This window comes from Melitaea cinxia, chromosome 22 (genome assembly GCF_905220565.1).
Source record: "Melitaea cinxia chromosome 22, ilMelCinx1.1, whole genome shotgun sequence".
Classification (NCBI taxonomy): Eukaryota; Metazoa; Arthropoda; class Insecta; order Lepidoptera; family Nymphalidae; genus Melitaea; species Melitaea cinxia.
In genome coordinates, this window is record NC_059415.1 from 4017678 (window position 1) to 4039352 (window position 21675).

The following is a 21675-nucleotide window of genomic DNA, read 5'->3' on the forward strand; positions in this document are numbered from 1 at the left end:
ATTAAATATCTGCATGCATACGTGGATATTACGAGAGAAAAGCATGGTCACTGTCACTTACGGCCTGTATCTATTTTTTAAGATATAAGAACTATTTATTGTTATAATTTCTATTACATTGACGTCTACGATATCACGTCGTGCCTAAATCTGTTAATAAAACTAGCGTATATAGGGGTTATCTCACGATAGAATATAAAAATATTTTATGGAGTCATTAAAAGTTATTGTTATCGTAAAAGCGACTTAATAACCAATTGACCGTTCGGCATCGGTTAAGGAAAACACAAAATGTTGCTAAAAATAAGACAATTTCGTGCTCGTTGCATGGAAGAGATTTAATAGTTTACTGGTATGAGCGATGAAGAATGTAATCTTAATGAAGTTACTAAGTATCTAAAGTTTGATGACCAAGTTAAAAGTACAGTTGCCATTCTTATCGTAAAAGTTCGTATAACTGTTGTTATCATCGCGTAATGAAATCAAATCAAAAATGTCTATTCGAGAAGTTTCTATAATATCTAGCTCGACGCCCTTAGGGTAAACGAGCTTATTGTATTTCGGAAACATATTTAAATCTGAAAGAACCTAACGCAGAGTTTTAGGAAGTAGTATTTGGAGTTCATTTAAGATGCGCGGGATTTTGCATTATTAAAATGTATTTGATGTTTACAAATTTCATTGAATTAAGTTGATATTAATTTTGTAACGCAGAATAATAGAGTTGGCACAGTTTTTAACCGACTTCCAAAAAAGGAGGAGGTTCTCAATTCGACTGTATTTTTTTTTTTTTTTATGTATGTTACTTCAGAACTTTTGACCGTGTGGACCGATTTCGACAATTTTTGTTTTAATCGAAAGATGGTGTGTGTCAATTGGTCCCATTTAAATTTATTTGAGATCTAACAACTACTTTTCAAGTTATATCTAATAATGCGTTTTTATTTGACGCTTTTTTCGTCGACCTACGTTGCATTATACCGCATAACTTTCTACTGGATGTACCGATTTTGATAATTCTATTTTTTGTTGGAAAGAGGATATCCCTAATTTGGTACCGTGATAAGGAAACCAAGATCTGATGATGGGATCCCAGAGAAATCGAGGGAAACTCTCGAAAATCCGTAATAACTTTTTACTGGGTGTACCGATTTTGATAATTTTTAATTTAATCGAAAGCTGATGCTTATCATATGGTCACATATAAATTTTATCGAGATCTGATAACTACTTTTTGAGTAATCTTTGATAACGCGTAGTTGCTTGACTATTCTTTCGTCGATCTACGTTGTATTACTTGTTGACGTAATTGAAGTCGGTTTTTTTCGTTTGCGAGCAAACACAATTATTTACAAATAAGATGAGAAGAAGAAGTGTTGTAGATAGACAAAGAATAATCAATTAAATACGCATTATTCACGATAACACAAATTAGTACTGATCAGATATCAATCAAACTTAAGTAGGACCACATGACAATACCCTGGTATACCTAACTGAAGTAAACTGAGGTAGGTCACAGGCAGCCCAACTGGGGAAGTACACAGTTATTTACAGAAGGCCACGGCTAAAAAAATAAATAAGTATAATATGAAAATCAATCCAAGCATAACCATAATTATGATAACTTATATTAACAAACAAACTTCATAATGTAAACTGAACAAAATAAACATCTATTTCAGATGCCAGACGCGATCAGCTAAACTACAGACGAGAAACGAAATATATTTAGCGTCTCTATCAAATATATCTACGAAATTAGTGGTGTATGAATCATGGGTTTATTTTGAACATTCTTTGATGGCGTGTGTTTTGAGAGCGTTTATTGATCGAGCTCTTTCTGAACGCTTACAACATTTCACAGGATTTTATTAGTAGTTTTATTAGTATAGCTACCCTGTGACTTCGTCCGCGTGGAATTTAACAAAAAGTTATTGTTCAGTTCTCAGTTTTATAAAATAAATAAATTTCAAAAATAAAATTAGGCTAAATTTTCACCAAAAAAGATAGTTTATAAAGAAAAAATATAAATAAAAACCAAATACACATACAAAAGGAAACCTAATCCCGAAAAAGAGCAATCTTGTCCAGACAACCTTAGCGAAGGAGGTGAAAAATAATAAATAATAAATAAGTGAAATATTTTTTAAGTACACGTTAATATCTGTCCATTTAGCCAAAGTTAACAAGCCAGACTAACAGCCGAGGTAACAACATACATGAAAAAAAATACAATCGAATTCAGAACATCCACCTTTTTTGGAAGTCGATTAAAGCAGGATAAAACATTGTAGACATTAAAGTAATTATTAAAGGAAAATTGTATGGAACGATCGATTCTCATCATATAAGTGACAAAACATAACGCTGTTTATTGTAAATACACACGAATTAAAAAGTAATAACGTATTATCTTGCTGACCATCTCGTACAGTACTAGGAACAAATGCAAATGTGTTTTTTATTGATTTAATCGTTTGAACATACGTTTATGTGGACTGTCATTAAATGAACACAAAATTTACTATCGTCCAATATCGTTTTTACTTGATATTAATCGAGTTTTAAATGTGATTATGTGATTATATTGCTAGGAAACTTAGAAATGTAGTAGTGGACTTATTAAAATTAGTATAAATGTCTTAGTTCTGAGAAAAAAGATGGAATACATGTAGAGGAAGACTTGAACAAAAATTCACACGTAAATTATACTTCAACGAATACAAGTATTTGCGGGTATGAGAGGAAGTCCATTCCACGACCGTCGCAAATTAATCTTTTGCACACCTACACTAGAACGGTACTCATCTTCGTTTGTTTGTCCACAGCTCCAGAAAATACTACGCGAACTTTATAATGATAAGTTTGAAGCGGCACCCTAGTTATATTAGCCTAGGGATATACTTTGTAGATTTTTATTAGCGTTATTACTTGGCGTTAAGTAAATTTAAGAACTATTTACTTTCTCAACATTTTAATGACATTTTAACGACGTAATACTAACTCATATACTAGACGCGGGTTTCTCTTAAAATCAGGAAAGAAGTAAAATTAAGCAGGTGTAGCGTTCTCTGGAGGTGTTGAAATATGAGAAAGATTATTAATGTTTATTTATTTATGTAAATCTTCTTTATTACTGAAAACCAAGACGTTATTCCTCTACCTAATATTAATATATAGAATTACTAGTTTCTGCCCTCGACTTCGTTTACGTAGAACTTGCGAAACTTTAACTGTTTACGCAGCGCACGCAGCGGAAGCTCTCAAAAGGAAAAAATCCCGATTGTGAAACATTCTTCATTCTATTCGTCGTAGCGTGATGATATATAGCCTATTGCTTTCCTCGATAAATTAGCTATCTAACACTGAAAATCATTTTTCAAATAGGGCCAGTAGTTCCTGACATTAGCGCGTAATATATAAGCAAGCAAACAAACAAACAACGTCTTCAGCTTTATAATATTAGTATAGATTAAAATCAAAGTCACAAAGTCTCTAAGCCCTATACTTTCATTATATACCTACAGTTTAGGCAGAAGGTCCATAATAAAACCCGTGACGTAACAACCGAAACTCTGCCTACAACGAGTATAATCGTAACAACGGCCATTCAATTAAACAAAGTGCCTTGAAAACGCCAACGTACTATTTTTAAGGACACATCGACGTACTTTAAATGCAATAATTGTTTTATTTGCTTTATTGCGTATAATTTTAAGTGATTTTAATTAAACAAATAATAATACATTTTATTTACAGATACTTAAATGTTTTTTTTTACCGACATTACCGATTATTCTGGTTATAGATTTTTATACTATAAAAGTAACAACAAGCGTACGGTCCGAGTGATGGTAAGCGGATACCGTAATAATAATTACTATATATAGCCTATGAATTTCTGCAAAACCAGGAGCACTGCAAGCGCGATCTGCCCTACTTAAGCTACGTATCTATCACCTCTGTTTTATGTCTTGTTAGTGAGAGTCAATGGATAACAGTTTATTTTTCCATTGTCAAATCCATCTCAGTCTTTTTTGTCCCTTAATCTAGGAATGACATTTGTGGCTTTGGCGTTTCGAATGTTTAAAGGCAGCAGACTGATTACTTTACTAAATACATTATGATTACCTTACTAAATACCTGGCCTGCTTTTTCTTTTAATAAAACGTTCCGTTTTGCTTTCAGATCGTTAATAAATGTAATTCATACATTTTTTTTCTCTATTACATTTTAATTAAGTTAAACGTTATGTATTGACGTATGTATATAAAACTATTATTGATTTTCCTAAAAATATTTGTAACAGACCAGATAAGAGTAATTAAAAAAAACCGCATGCTGCAACATAATTTATGTTCTAGTTCAAAGTATCAAGGATGCGTAAGTAATGAAGTACGCTTCAGAAATAAATTAATTAAAATTCTGTTTCGTTCAGATTTTTATAACATCTACTTGTATGTTTGGTTTATTTTTATTATTTCAACCAAAATTATTTTATTTTATTATCCATTTTCATATTTTTGTATGTGTTATTATACTTGTAAAACAATCATTATATAATTAATTAATATATTTATTTAGGTACATCTATAAGTAAAATGGTACAGGTCTATTTATGTAAGAAAGAAAAGGGAAAAAAACTACAGATTAAATTTAAATTATTTTTATATTTACTTTATTTATTACACACACATTTAACATTTTAATACAGTTTAAATAGACAACAGGTTTTTTGATTGCTTGCATGAACTACAAATATTTTTTAAACTAATTTTTTTATTTTCGATATTTTTGTTGTTTTTTTCTTTGAACATAAAATTTATTGGAATCTATTTACGAGTTATGTGTTAACTTTCTGAAGTCTTATAATAATGTCATTTTGAAATAATTGAAACAATAGATCGACAACTGATATACCAATGTAAAACGAGAGTAAGCAGTCTTGTCTTAATATTCGCATCTCATTCCGACATATTAAATTTTTTATAGGCAGCATCATTCGCCGTCTCGTTGAGCATGTTGGAATTTCTTAGCAGTCATGGATAATGAAGTAGTGGTATTGTCAATTGTCATGGAATGCTTTTTTAACCGACTTCAAAAAAGGAGGAGGTTACTCAATTCGATCGTATCGGGGATAATTTCGTCTTTTATGAACCGATTTTGATAATTCTTTTTTTGTTGGAAAGGAGATATCATATATAGATAGAAATCGAGGGAAACTCTCGAAAATCCGCATAAATTTTTACTGGGTGTACCGATTTTGATGATTTTTAATTTAATCGAAAGCCGATGTTTATCATGTGGTCACATTTAAATTTCATTGAGATCTGATTAGAACTTTTCAGGTAATCTTTGATAATGCGTATTTACTTGACTATTTTTTCGTCTACCTACGTTATATTACTTGTCTATATAATTAAAGTCGGTTTTTTTTCGTATGCCTGCAAACACCATTATGTATGTAATGTTTCTTTCATAGATTGACTGTACCATATACCTACTGCTATTATAATAGGAGCTGAAAAGTACTTACTTATGTACTAGACGTTTAATAACAATATACCTGGTTCTTAATAAGTTACGTTGCATAGTATATTGCAGGCGGCGGTTGGATTCGTTGATTGTTATATTGATTGATTCTCACTGTATCATAGCAATTGGTAATTGGTCATAATATTTAGCATTGCAGTGATAATACCATCAATGGAATATTTTAGTTCTACCTATATAGTATCTATCTATCTATTCAGTATCTATCTATCTATTCAGTATCTATCTATTCAATTTATCTATATTTAGTTGTAGTTTTAGGGTCTTTTTAATTCCAAATCATAGTGATAAAGATATGAGCAAAAAAAAATCTTTCACAAAAATTGGGCATCCAACGACTGATTTTTCTCTTGGCGTTGTAACGAATTTAAGATCAAAAAAAAAATTTCACTTGACCTATATTCTTCATATTTCATGACCTGTTCTGAAAACGCCTTCAATTTCATTGTTTCCTTTAATAATCGCTAATACACTTTTTTTTGTAAAAAAATATTCATTGATTTGGAAATGTTCAATGAATATGATCACAATTGTTTTTACGTATTTCATAGTATGAGAAATGATCCTGCTTATATTTTAGCTGTATCGAATTATACGATATATAGTTGACGTTTTTTTCCTCTTTATTGACGGTCAAATTAAATCCAGCAAATAAAACTGACGTTTTATTTATTGGTTTTAATTTATTTTATTATTATTGAAAATTATTGAAGTGATGAAATTATTATAGTTTTTATTAATATAGATTATGTTATTTGACTATGTATTGTGAATTTTTAGTAATAATTTACTTTTGTTTTGTTAAATGAAATAATGGAATTGAATGTGATGTCAATTTTTGTATTTTTATCTTCATATGACATGTATTTAATACGACCTGATAATATCCTGTGATGTTAGATCTAAGATGATGGAATAAATAAATAATAATAATTAATAATTTATTGGGAAAAAACGGCGCACAATAATACAAATATTTCACAAAACAATAACAATATTTGAGCCAACAAAGTTTCCACTTATATTTAAAACATGAACTTATTACTTGAAATATTAACAAAAATATTAGGTACATATGAAATTTAGACAATACAATACAATATCTTATATATAAAATTATTGTGTCACAATGCTTACCATACTCCTCCGAAACGGCTGAACCGATTTTTATGAAATTGTGTGAATATCGAGTAGGTCTGAGAATTAGCCAACTTTTTTTTTTTTCATACTCTTAAGTTATAAGGGGGGGTTTAAGGTGATTAATAAGATATATGGCAAAACAACGTTTGCGAGGTCAGCTATTATAGTCTAAAAATAATTTTTGACAAGCCTTTTATCTATACTAATATAATTATAAAGAGGTAAAGTTTCTAACTTTATTTGTAGGGGGTAATCTTCGCAAATACTGATCCGATCATGAAAAATCTTTCACAAACAGAAAGCTACACTATTCAGGAGTTATAGGCTACATTTTAGTGTTATTGAACAAAAAATTCAGTGAAAAAACATAGTATATGTAAATAAAATCGGAGAAATGCGAGCGAGATGAAAACTTTACTATATATTATTTACATCACAAAAATAATAATTAACGCCCAACGAAGTGGGCACGGGTCGGCTAGTCTAACATAAAATTTGATGTTTGATAAAATATTTATGGGTTCTTGAAATTTTCCTTCTTCTAGTTTTCACATATTCAATACCAACTAAACCAGCTACTTTATTCGCGGTTACACCTAAAACCGTGCCTCAAACTGACTTGACACCTAGTATACAATAGTGTCCTAGGCCCTAGTTTGTAGTTTATATAAAAAGGAAAATAAAAAAGTTATTCTTCATTGGTTAGCTAGCTTCAAGTATTAGAAGAAATTATGAACGTAAGAAGTTATTCTTCAAGCTAGAAGAAGCTATTCTTCGTGACGGTGTACGCATCGTAAAAATTTATTCTCATAACTTTTTACCTAATGCCTCAAAAGAAATATAACTTCAAAAAGTTTCGTATCTTTCAGCCTTTTGTTAAGTTCATGATTAATCCACTTTGAAGAGTAACATATTTAGTTATTAGATTTCGCAGAGAAGTAGTAGTTCATCGTAAGTGTTTTTAAACATTCGATTGCAACTATTTTTCACATAAGTAGTAGCCGTTTAGGGTGTATGTTTAATATTCGATTTATCTTATTGTAGATATAGGTCTAACAGAAGTATTGTATTTGGGCAAAATTTGTACATACTTGATAAGGGATAGCCACACCATCCTTCCTTCTCCTGTTCAAAAGTATTTTGCAACGAGGTATTAGTTTTATTTGTATTAGATTTAGAAAATACAATTTCTTAGCCTATTAGCTGTCCTGTAGAGATCCTGCGTGGGAAATCCATTAGGTTCGTAGTATGAGTTTAAATCGTGTTAAAAACTCAATAACATAAATCTTTTAATAGTGATATATATTTTTATATTAGTACTTTTTTATGTATATGTAATATATGTGCTTTTCTGTGCCACATAAGACGTATATCCATTTTTTTGTATACTTACAAACGCACTTCTGTAGATCGTAAGATTGACTACGTGAGAAAGCTTTTAGCCCTAAAACCTACGACCTTTCTTACAGTAAAGATAACTTTTAGGGTATTGTATAGAAAAATTCTTAAAATCTCTACTGTAATAGGTTTTACACTGGCTAAGTAAGTTGAATTTTACCATAGAAATACCTCATTCAACCATTCCTTGCCTTGTACTCCCTAAGAATCTGTTTGCCATTGTAATCTGTTTCATACATTCCTTATCAATAGAAAGCGACACAAATGAGACAGCAAAACAATGTTATTGCTGTCTCATTTAATTATAATTAATGAAACGGCGATGACGTCAGCACAAATGATTCTCGCTCGTGATCTCTGTGACATGAGTTGTAATTATTCCTATTAACGTATATAGCTGGATGATCTTCTAGATTTAAACTGTTAAACTTTTTGTACTTGACAGTTGTACACTAATATTTATATTAATAACTTACTAGAAAACTTCTTTGAGTGAATCGTTAATGGGTGTTTAGTTTTATCACCATGTTTTAATATTTAGAATTAATAATACTATACTTGGAAATATAATGTCACAAAATTTTGGACCCCTCCCTACTCCTTGTCACACAATATCTTACTTCGTCGACCTGACACCCTCCCTTAACGTGTGACGTAATTTATGGTGACCTAAGGGCAGCCCCTTTGGAACGATATTTTTCTATAGTCATTTACGTAATATCGATTGTTTGGTTTACATATAAAATGTATTTTTATAACAAATAAAGAAGTAAATGTCAAAATATATACATTGAAGTAAAGCAGCAATACTTTCCAAGAAGAGGATAATGACAGACTCTACTTTTCTGTGAAACTTATATTGTTGTAATTGAATTTATATAAAAGTCGAAGTCACCTGGGAGAGTTTACATAATCCTAGGAGATACTACAATTGAAAGGGGTAAGTAATTTATTTTATATGAATACGAATGCCAAGGGTCAGGTTTGACCTTTTACAGAATCTGTGTTTCGTGGAAAATATATAGATAAATGATACAATTTGTTACAGGAACACGAATTTGAATTTTCTTAAGATTTTTTTCACACTTATATCATTATTTTTAATTATAAAACTTTTATGTCAAATGAAACCTGAAGTTTGCGCGTAAGATCCGCGGGAGGAGGCGTCAAAACACAATATCTCATTAGTGATTCAAAACATTTAGCAAAAGCCAATCAACAGGTGCTTTACAATCACGAGCGGTTCCCGAACTCTACCTGTCACGCCTTGATGCTGGCTTCGCGCCAAAACTGACAGCCGTAATGGTGGATAACCACAGATTAAGTAAAGACAACTGCCAAGCAGGTTACAGATCATTGTTCGAATTAAATGATTACGTTACAAGAAGATTTTTGACACATTAAAAAAAATTGGTAGTTTATAAGATAGGTTAATAAAATCAATTTAAATTGAAGCACTGTGGAGCACATTACGCAGTTCTCTTTTTTATATAATAGCAATGTCAGAGACACCATATTCTGACATCTTGTAAAAAATAACAGGGTTTTTTTTTCTCGAGCAATTGAGTCCAAAAGAGTGAAGTAGAGCTGATTGTACAACAGACGTTGAAAAGACTAAATTTAATTTGAATTATCCAATCAATTTACATTGAAATTAGCTTTTAATTAGACTGTATTAGTAAAGACAAAATTCAACATAGTTATAAAGCATTTTTATATATAAATTAGCAATTTGTGAAACTAGCATAATATAATAATATGATAATATATAATGAGTTACGAGTAAATCCGAATTTTAAACTTTAATATTTTTTTGGATTAGATAGTCGTCAGCTGGTAAACTTTAACTTTATGTATAACGTTGAACGTTAACAACTATCTACTAAAATATTAATAGAGTAGGGTAATCTTTCCCAGATCCTCGAGTTATTTGTTCAAATCAGAAGAGTTGACTGGAGGGATGGTTAATTCCGACCGAGCGTGGCTCTTTATATAACTTGCTATCACTTGGGGATTTCTTACAAAACCGTACATATGTATGTCTAGATACATGAACGTAGTTAACTGCAATCTTTCGAAGAAATATGCAACCCGACAATGAGGGATTCCACTGGATTGGAAAGTACCGCATTCGTTCTATTTTAAAGTACGCGCGATTAATAATACGGACGCATTATATAAGATTTTCTACGTAAGTATATACAATATGATATTTAAAATGAAACCCGTAGTTTAAATTCAATATTATTATATAAAGTGTGCGCGGGAGACGCACGCAATGAAATCCCTATTACCACAGGTCGTACATATTTTTCGAAGATTTATCTACGGGAAACAAAAAAAAATCTTGAATAAGATAGCTTCGCGAAATTTACAAGACTTATAGGTGTTTTGATAGAATAAAATAAAAATTCCAAGCGGTAAAACTTTTATGTCCAATATTTAAAAGCTACCGCCCCGTTTCCGGAAATAACGACCAAATTTCAAATTCCTGAAACATCTTTGCTTTCGTGCTAACAATTTAAAATAAAACTTTTCATATTTCTGACATTTTGCTTTTATAAAATTTGCTAGATAATATATATTAGGTAATTTTTTTGTCTATTTTGTCGTAACTTAATAGCAGGTTTTATGTTTTCAGTGGTGATTTGAAATATACACATGAAAATTTCACATGTAAAGTAAATAATTTCACACTGTGACGAAGAGTTTGTCAGCTTAAAATTCCTAACAATTAGCAACATGAAACAATAACAATTTAAACCACGCAGGTTAAATATTAATATAAAAATGATCAAATTATTGCTGGCTATTCATAAAATATCAAGCCTTCTGAAAATAATAATAAATGAAGGCTTGTAAGTGCCAAAGAATGATTGTAGCTGTAATAAGCATCATTACGTACAATGGCACGGAAGGTATTATTAAATCTGAATTTTTAATATAACTTAGTTAAAGTCGACTATGTTGCTCGGAGTAATCAATTATTTAATATAATTTTGTAGGTTGTTGTATGAATATTATGTATCTTGGAATCGATTAAGTGCTTTGATGAATGAATTCGTTGTTAACACATCCAACATGAATGATAAGTATCTATTGAAATAAGTTTAGGCAAAATATTTTTCATATTTGGAATTAGAAATAATGGCTTTCATGTAGGATTTATGATTAAATTTATAATGATGGAATAAGGTGTGATAATGAAATGTTTTACCGTAGCATTAGGTCGAATGTGTACCCACTCATAATGCCGACGACACTAATGTCCGCTAAATCTCGAAAAAGTTTATGTGACAACTTACTAATCTTTATAATTTATATTATTTCTTTTATGTATCTTAAATAAATAAATAAATAATTGCTGTTACGTGACAAGACTAATTGTTGAATTTCTGATAGAGTAGTGTATTGAAGGCTTTAAAAGGAGTCATTTTTGTGTTTCTTTGCAAAAATTCTCAACAGTAATCAATGTAAACTACATTCCGAATCGATGGTAGCTTTCCATTGACTATAATTAATAAAGAAAAGTATGTACAAATCTTATAAAAATACAAATTGAAAAAATCTTTTTGTTGTGTTCAAACTATAACATATATAAATACGTATATTTCCGTGTCTCGAAGGCTTTTCGAACTTTCCCTATACAGTGTTATTATATCCCAGTTTGCGGATTAACTCTGCCTCACAATGAGATCCACTAATGATCTGGTTCCGCTCCTGAATTAACAAAGGACGAGGCTGGTCACAATGGAAAAATCTTGATTGAAATTTTCATTATACTATTTGTAAAGGTCACAGTAAAAGTGTACTTGAAATGCTGATGTAGATAAATGTTAATTGGTATTTCTTTAATAATAAAACTAAACTGTTAAGTAACTCTGATTACTTTTAAATTAACTTTCTTGTTAAAGATAGTTTAAAGGCTATATAATAACACGCTATGAAACCGCGCATAGTGTACTAATGTATAAATTAAGTCAATATCTGTGCGCGAAGTACTAAAAACAATTGATAGTCTATAAAAATGTCTGCAAGCCAATGAGTCATAAAAATAATTACATAATCAACAGTGTTCCCTCCAACAGACTAATTGCTACTTACTTTAATGCTAAGCTGTTGAATAATTTATAGTTATAAGTATCTTACTTAAAAGAAAAATTTAATTCAATTTTCGTTTTATTTTAGTAGACATATCGGCGAGAGAGGTTATGAGTCTCTTTTTAGCTTTAATACTGTTTTTAACTTAATTTGAAATGTATTTGTTTTTGAAAACAGTATATTTAAAGCGAAATAAGTGAGACTGAAGAAAATCTTTTTCTAATTTGGTAAACTTAGACACTTGGTAAACTTAACGTAAGAAGTGGGTTTTTATTTTAATACTTATACACTTACAAGTTACTAATATAAAAGTTTAATTTAATCTAAACCTTCAATTCTGTCTCTACCACCTTTACTTGACGGAACTGATCTTGTAACTAGGCATTATGTCTAGACATCACGAAATTGGCATCAAGTACTTCAAAGGCTGCCAGCCAAGCGTAAAACTTCAATATTATTTAACGCTCATCGCCAACCTTATTGAACTCGTGCCAAAATGAATTTTGGCAAGAGATACTTAAATCAACAAAGGATGTTAAGGGCGAACATGCTGAAACATGTCTCCAAGTAATGGACCATAATAATAAATATTAATGAAATATTACGATCGTAACTTGTGTTTGTGTATTAATATGCAAAGTCATGACTTAAAAGCCTATACCCACAGTTGGAATTCGTTTTTCATTCGTACCTACCTACATATATTTAAGATTTAGTAACGCATTGTAGTTGTTTCACGTTTATGTGTTAATGTGTGTAAGTCTCGTCTCGTGTATCTTCGTACACTTAGTACTTAAAACTCTTTGACTTAAAAGATTTGAATCAGGTGTGCGCATTCGTACGAATTCCTTCGAAAATTTTTCGGTATAGGAAAGGTTTAGCATTAAAGGAAAGGAATTGAAAATATAAATGGAAACAGATTACACTAAAATTAATAAAAAAAGTTATGATCCAGTATAATTGGATGACTAAAAATATAATATTTACGACAATTGAGGCTTAAAACGAAAGTAAAATTAATATTTTGAATAATAAGGAAAATTTCCATCCGGCCATGCTACTGTAGCACTGTCAAGAAGGATATTACAATTATCATACAAATTGGATTATTATTCAGTGCGTTATCTCAGCCAATTCGGATAAATTGTGTCGTTATTTCCCTAAGATTTTAGCATGTAATGATATCTGCATTTTAAGAGACATTTCAACGAGACTTACATTAAATATGAAAAAAGCTAGTAATTATTTTACTCAAAGATACACAGATTAGGCTACATTTCTATATTTAAAAAAACATTCATTTTGCTTACGAATAAGCAATAAATAAAAACTGGCAAAACAATGGCAATAATGGGAAAGTAAACACGCTTTGTATAATTATAGGAATGAGGCTTAAGACCAGCCATGCCATGTGACATTCGTCAGTTTGGCGTGCATTGCAGTTTGTTTCGTTGGTCGTCGTCTTTGATAATGGTTATTATTTAAATCGTATGTCTTATTATTTAATAATATATTTGTAGTTAGAGTTTTACTATTTCTGGCATCTGGCTGAAGCAAATTTAAGGTCTGTAAATGACTGAAAAATTGAAAGACAGCGCATAAAGTCAAGGTTGAGTTATAGTAGAAAACACGAGAATAGGACTCTGAATAACTGGTCAAGAAATATTTTTTCAGACAGCACAATGAGATGGAAAGAGTGTACATTAGACCGGGTGAGCGCTATAGCCAGTCCTGTATAGAAGAAAAAGTTCATTACGGCGGAGGCTCTGTTTATGTGTGGGCTGGGATTGCTTCCGAAAGCCGCACTGAGCTAGTGAGTCTAGAGATATATAATGGAAATTTAATTATAGAAACGTGTGTGGGATGATGAACTGAAATTTTGAATTACTACGTTGGTCCATTTTTAGTGGACATGGGCGAGAATGTCTTTTTTATGCTCGCTCGTATCACACGAGGAATGGCAAAATATTCCGCAGCATCGCCTCAAAAACCTAGTGGAAAGTATGGCAAATCGCATAGCAGTAGTATTGCGAGCTCGCGGAGGCAAAACAAAGTACTAAAATACGTGAAAACGGAGCATCTATAACCAATCTACATTTACGAAAATATTGGAAAAACTACGAATTTTTATTTATATATAAGCTTTTTTATATAACTAGATCACAAAGAAAGCGTACGATTCGCCTCATGGTAAGCAATTACCGTGGCTTACAGACGTCTGCATCTCAAAAAGCATGACAAGCGCGTTGTCGACCCTATCCTCAATTCCCCCCAGGAGCTCTGGTCACCTTACTCACTAACAGGAACATAACGCTACTCGAAAACAGTGTTATTTATTATATTACATCTTTACATATTATATTACATTTTTTTTAAATAAAAAGATGAATTGTATTAAATTTTGATTCAGTCTGCACTTCGTAATGCTTGGTAATTTTGAAGATATTGCAGATTTTCTAACCGACCTTTTTTCTTTGCGGTCCAATTTCAAAGAGGTATTCATATAAAAATATTTCAGTACAATGATCGTTTTATTTTTTTGTAAAAAAAATACAAATATTTCTCGTGACATTACGTCATTCACTCATTTTCTCATTAAAGCGTAAGTCACCGGAATTCCCGATTTCCAAACGATGCGATCGTTTTTCAGTTCCCGAGTTTTAATTAAAATTTCTCGTAGATATATACCGTCCTATATGATATAAATACGTATTGCTTAACCTAAAAATGTTTAAAATTATTAAAAAATATGGTAATAAAATGTCTATCAAAATATTACAAGTCATATAAAATATATATATGTCAATGCAAAGACAATATGAGAAAAATACTTAATAAGGTCATGACCTACATGGCTTGTAGCTACCCTTTGTAGTGTTGATGAATATAACAATAATATCGAGTACGTTTGTATAGATGTACAAATTTCAGGTTTTACTGATACGATTTTCAAAATTATATTTACATCCAAAATCCTTTGCATTCATTAAGTTATGATTATGAACGAGCCACATTGTCTAAATTCTCGTGCTTATCTAACCACAATAGCGTTGATAAATCAGTTAGTCAAAATCGTGTTATTCTGATGAACGAATTAGAATATGCAATTTATATAAAGTAGTGTCGCCCAGAGGTCGAAATTCGACCATAATTAAAAATTTAGATTAAAGAAAACCAAAAAAAAAAAGAAAATAAAGAATCTTTATTAAATTTTTCAATTTGACTACAGTCTTTGGCAATCAACTAAAAAGTATAATATGCGTGTGTGTCAAATACATTGTAGTGTGTGTAAAGGTTTTTTTATTGATTTAATATAATTTTCTCCATAATAAAAAATAAATAAATTAGCATTCTGCGCTCCTTTTCTATATGAACTATAAGTGTACGAAATGTCATACTCCTCCGTACGCTCAATTTTCGTAAAGAAGGGTACACAGTTTTTGCTTCACATACATTATATAGATCTTTTTTACTATACTTAAATTTGCTATCAAAACAATTTCGTTAATATTTCAACACATTTAAATCTGCGAATAGAGGCTCTGGATCTCTAACATTTTAGAGCCTTCACAGTTAATGTGAAACATTTTATTCATATTAATATTTGTACACTATTTTAATTAAAATATACCAGCGCTCGGTTCATTAACATGAAAAGTTTTTAAGTTTATTTAACGAGTTCGTATGATCAATATTCGTAATTAAAATACGTTTGGACTCTTGTAGAGACGTAAAGTATACGAAGTTATACCTTATTACAGTGAATTAAAAGTTTTTTTATACGAATATAATTAGAGTAGCTTGTGGCGTAATTATGGGGAATTTAAATGCATGGAGTGATTTGTTGGGAAGTGAACAGCTCCTTATTTTTTATGGTTAAAATAATTTAAAAAAAAAATGTTTTAAAAACGACCATCTTTGAAGGTTTTTATTTTTCCATTTTTTTTTTATATAATAGAAAAAATCATCTTTTTATGTAAATTTAAAGCAATATAAAACCTCCAGCCATCTCTAAGATTGACAAAATAAGGGCAAAGTAATTATAGAAAATATTTTATGGGCTCGATTTTTAATTTCTCGCTCTTCAAAATAAATTGAAGTTTATTTGTAATATCATTCTTCGTTTGGAACGTAAGAGATAATGACATGAACCAATTGTTTCTACCCATTCAACCGCATCCTTGTTCAAGTTGAATCGTTTTAATGATTTTTATTGTATTATTGATTCGCTCCATAGATAACTACTGTGTGAGCAGTACATTTTATTTATACAAGAAATCTTCGCGACTTTGAATGTTCGTTTAAGAATACACTTAATTACTACTTCATCATTTCATCATCATCATCACTTCAGCCTGTCGCAGTCCACTGCTGGATATAGGCCTCCACAAGTTCACGCCAAAAATGGTGTGAACTCATGTGTGTTGCCCATAGTCACCACGCTGGGCAGGCGGATTGGTGACCGCAGGGCTGGCTTTGTCGCACCGAAGACGCTGCTGCCCGTCTTCGGCCTGTGTATTTCAAAGCCATCAGTTGGATGGTTATCCCGCTATAAGTTCCAAGGTGGTATGTAACTGTGCTATTTCTTAGTCGCCTCTTTCGGCACCCACGCCAAGAGAGGGTGTGGCTGTATTCTTTAGCCAAACAGCAAACTATATACTACTTATATCTCGTGAATCCAAGTCCACAATCGTAAGCCTACTCAAAGAAGATATTGATACCTTTATTACCGTTAGTGTCTCATTTGTAAACTCCTGGATATTGGAGAAACTTTCCAGTCGTAGTTTATTTCCCTTTTCATATAGGATATCGTTAGCTACAGGAAATGAAAGAGATTTTACTGTGAATATTGCTTTGTACATATCTATGTAGTTGCAATTTTCATATGAAACATCTATAGGCGAGGGAAAGCCTGATTGTTGGCGCCGTGGCGACCCATCGCCACGCTATATGATGGAATTTATGTACTTATACTATAACTTATAATATAGAATTGAGTTGTCGCGATTTTAAGGAAATTTTTGAAGGTATGTATATCGTTATTTCGACAACATTTAAGAGGATATATCGTTCCAATTTGTAAAATTACAATATAGAAGTGTTTTTGAAGACTACTTGGATTATAGAATTTTTGATTTTGATTTTTGAGTTTGAATTATACAAGTAACAGATTAAAATGTTCATTAAATAAATCCCCTTCCAAAGATATCTTTATATTTCGCAACCTTAAAATAAACTAATATTTTAGGAGTACCCTTAACAATTAACACAAACACGAAAGGAAAAAGTTGAATATCTAAGTAAGTAAGGACCTTTTTGAGCAAATACTTACGTAAGATGCTCAAAAAGCTGCCTCATTAAAAAAAAACCTTTTTTAAACACGGAAATAGCCGTGGACTCCTTGCTTTTTAGCTTAACAGGCTGAGACTGATCTTTTTTTTATATGTCCATAGTTTTGTTATTTATTTTATATTTTTAATGACACTTTTTTTTAAGTAGGTATTAAGTAAATATGATTTTATAGAATTTCACTAACTTCATGTTACTTCATAGCAGGAAATTTTCTGCTCCAAAATATGAAGCAGACCGACTGGGTTACCTCAACCTTACAGAAGATCACGGACAAATAATACTGTTTTCAAGCAGAGTTAAAAATTTTAGAGAAATTTAAAAAGGATTTTTATTCCAGGAATATTTTGTACGTAAATAGTTTGTGTGTAATGTATGCTTAGAGTATACATTACAGTACTACTGTAATGTATACTCTAAGAATGTATGTAAAAAAGATACAGAAGAATAAATTCTTTTATTTAAATAAAATACACTTTAATAATAATTTCATTTAAGCTTGATCATTTTAATACAAAGTCAATATGATGTAAAAATAGTTAAAGGATTGAAGGAAAATGTTTTAATAACGTTGAGTGGCATTAAAAAATAATATATTAATCCAATTATTAACTTTTTAAATACAAAACTTCAACAATTTTACCTCATTCAAAATTTGTGTATTTTAATCAAATTAGTGTTTTCTGTTATTCTGATAAATTATAATTATGAATACAATCTTGAACAAAAATTTTCCTGTTTACAAACTTTACGTCTTAGACCTTAATTAAAAACCACACAGCACGCAGCTGCACCTCGCAGTTTTAACCGCGTAATTCGCGATCCTGTGAATATGTCCGGATAAGATTTAGCCAACGTATTATATAGATCTTCAGTTGTCTTCTTAGCAAATTTTTTAAGGATATAACAATCAGTTCTGTAGTTTTTAAATAAAAAGAGTAACAAACATCCATCTATCATTTATTATATAGTATAGTAGGATTAGTAGGATTCATTAAGGTAATTTTTATCCAAGTTATTAGTTCACTAATATGGAATCCATATTTATTGTGTAAATAGAATTATTAATAATGGCTGATACCATACAATGATATAATTATATTGTTTATGTAAATGACGAACTTGTCAACACAATTTCTCAATGTAAGTTGATAAGTTATGACGTGCATAAGTTAAATTAAGGAAATGAGAACATGAGTCGCTTCCACAAATTTTCATGTATCCTATAGATGAATCTTTTAATTAATACGTCGCTCTTCTTGTGAGTAAATTGAAATTGTTATAATTAATTTCTACAAATAAATAAAATTGGAGTGTCTGTTTGTAATTTTAAAATAACCGCTTTTTACTAAATGCATATGGATGTATACACGGTATACATATATACCAAAATAACATTTTTTACAATTTTTGTCTGTCTGTCTGTCTGTTTGTTTCGGCTAATCTCTGGAACGGCAGGACCGATTTTGACGGGATTTTCACTGGTAGCTGATATAGTAAGGAGTAACTTAGGCTTTTTTTAGAAATATATTTATTTTATACCTCTGCGAACTGAACAATAACTTTTTTGTTAAATTCCACGCTGAAGTAGTAGCGGGTACAGCTAGTATGTAATATTATTACTGCTGAATCAGTTCATATACGAGCACAAGCTGTAAGAAAGGATTGATTTTTACACGTTTTGTCTTTCTAGAGTACCGAGGAACCTATTTAAATGTAGTTATGTAGTAATTTAGTATTTGTAACCAAAGTTATGGTAATTAGAATAACAAAGTATAATAATAGTATGTCACAATGTCGATAGCCTTCATTGGAGTTTTTTAACTTTTTTTAACTAAATGTTCATTTATGATTCTACTCACTAAGAAATCTAAGATTGATTGACACGGTAGTACCTAAGTAATTGCTAATCTTCTATATATTAATACGTGAAGCAAAAACTTTGTACCCCTTTTTAAATTATGCGTACGGAGGAATATGAAATTTCGTAGACTTATAGTTTATATGGAGTGCAGTATGCTAATATTTTATTTTAAAAATATGCATAAAATATATTAAGCCAATAACAAAAAAAAAAATATTACACCACTACCATGTATTTGATACACACACGCATATTATACTCTTTTTTTATTGTCAAAGTCTGTAGTCAAAAAGACATTTTATAAAAAAGTTTTTTTTTTACTTTCATAATTCCTTAGATTTCTTTAATTTTATTTAATTTAAATTTATAATTATGGTTGAATTTCGACCTCTGGGCGACCACTAGTAATTATTAAATAGTTATTATATATTACTAATTCGAGAAACATATTATTAATATATGAATAGATTTACTACAACACCGTACACCCATTTGAGCATGTCAATTAAATTCTTGAGTCTTTTGTAAGCCCATTCTTATTGACCTAATTCTTTAATCTCTTCCCTGCTTACGTAATACTTTTAATTTATTTACAGACATTTATCTGAGTTTGACTCATTGAGTTTGTACCTAAAAAGGTCATAATGCATAATTACTTTATTTTCATTGTAAAAGGACACCAAAAGGTGCCTGGCTCATATCGAAAACTCAGCGTTTGTAAGACTTTGATAATAGCTTAGACTAATATTAATAGAATATTAATAATAGAACCGAATATAGAACCAAATGAATACTTTTCTAAGAAATATCTTAGAAAATTGTTTATTCGTTATAATTGTGAAGTAAATAATGTAACATTTGGGAGGGATTTTAATTTTAAGAGTGTATGCTACCTCAAATTGCTTATTTTCCACTCGGCAGGATGTCCATATCTTCCAAACTACTGAATATTTAAGTTTGAAATTTATGTATGGTAAAGTTCAGGACATAAACTATCTTTCATATGTTTCGAAAACACGATTCCAGAAAATTTTCTCGATAGAAAAAAATCGCAAAGTTACCTCTATTTTTGTATTAAAACCTTAATATCTCAGTAAATATAGAAGTTATGGACTTGAGATTAAGCATGGTAATTGAAATAAGTATGACAAACATTTTATATGTTGCGATTTTTAAAAAATAACTATTGATAATGTTTGTGGGGAGAAAATACATGTAATTCGCGCGATGAACAACCAAGCGCTCTCAATTCTCATGTGTTTTTAGTATGGGTGAAATCTGAATTCGAGCTGAGGTAGGGTAGCCCCTTAAGGCGTCAAAAATTATACAAGTCATCAGTTTTCTTAACTTTCGTAAAGTTCGTAAGCAAATCTCGAGATATCCCATTGACCTGTGAGAGTAACATCAATGAAAAAGACTCGTCTCTACAAGCATGCGTATGAAGCAGCGCGAGCGATAGGCGTAGAAATGGCTCACAAATACTATGAAATTGTAACTCTTTGTGGGTGGTGCTGGGACATTGGGAGCGATCATTAGAAATATTTATACAATGTTTCCGATTTTAAGCTAAAAGTTTTTTACTCAATGGTAGAACAACGAACATTGTTTCAGATCGATAGACTATCATGAACGATGGTGAACGAAATCTGTTTTAGCAATTATAGAGGCGTTACGAAGTAGGTTGTAAGATTTTCATGTCTAAGCAGTATAACAGAAAATCGATAGTTGTCAATTTTGAGTAAGAAATAACTGACCTGATTTTCTTGGTTGAGCAGTTTAAGTTGGTCGTTTATAAGGCTGTACTTGGCGCTCTCTTCCTTTCGCAACGCCCGCTCCTTCTTCAGTTCTGGGCTCCAGAAGGTCTTTATGCTGTGCATACTGGAGCCCAGTTTCTGATTCGTCAGTTCCAATTCCTTCTTGAGGTTGCCCAGCTCGCGTTGTAGATCGGAGTTTTGGGACTGTAGTTCTCCGAGGAAGAGTGGAGGCGGCTCGCGTCGGTAGTAGTCATCCTCGGGGGGCGGCGGTGGTGCGTAGGAGCGGTCATAGTCGCGCTCCAAAGACTGGTAGCGGAGGGGCCGTGGGCGAGCACGGTGGTGTGCCCCGGCCGAGGCGGAGCGGCCGCGTTCATCGGGCGCCGGGGAGGGCTCATCGTCGCGCGCGAGGTAAGGACTCCGGCGGGACGGGCTCCGGTCCACCTGAGGCAGGCGGCTCCGCGTACCCGACCACTCCTGCCGGCGCCACTCCTCCCGGCACGGCGGCCGCTCCTC

At 31.4% G+C, this 21675-nt stretch overlaps 1 protein-coding gene across 1 annotated transcript in view; it reads right to left on the reverse strand.

Moving 5' to 3' along the window:
• LOC123664504 (plectin-like) overlaps positions 1-21384 on the reverse strand; it is an 82291-nt gene extending 60907 nt beyond the window's left edge. Inside the window, exon 1 of the mRNA XM_045599042.1 lies at positions 21163-21384. Within this exon, the coding sequence (XP_045454998.1) occupies positions 21163-21285 (123 nt within the window). The 5' untranslated portion in view covers positions 21286-21384. The remainder of the gene's footprint in view (positions 1-21162) is intronic.
• Positions 21385-21675: the final 291 nt, after the last annotated feature.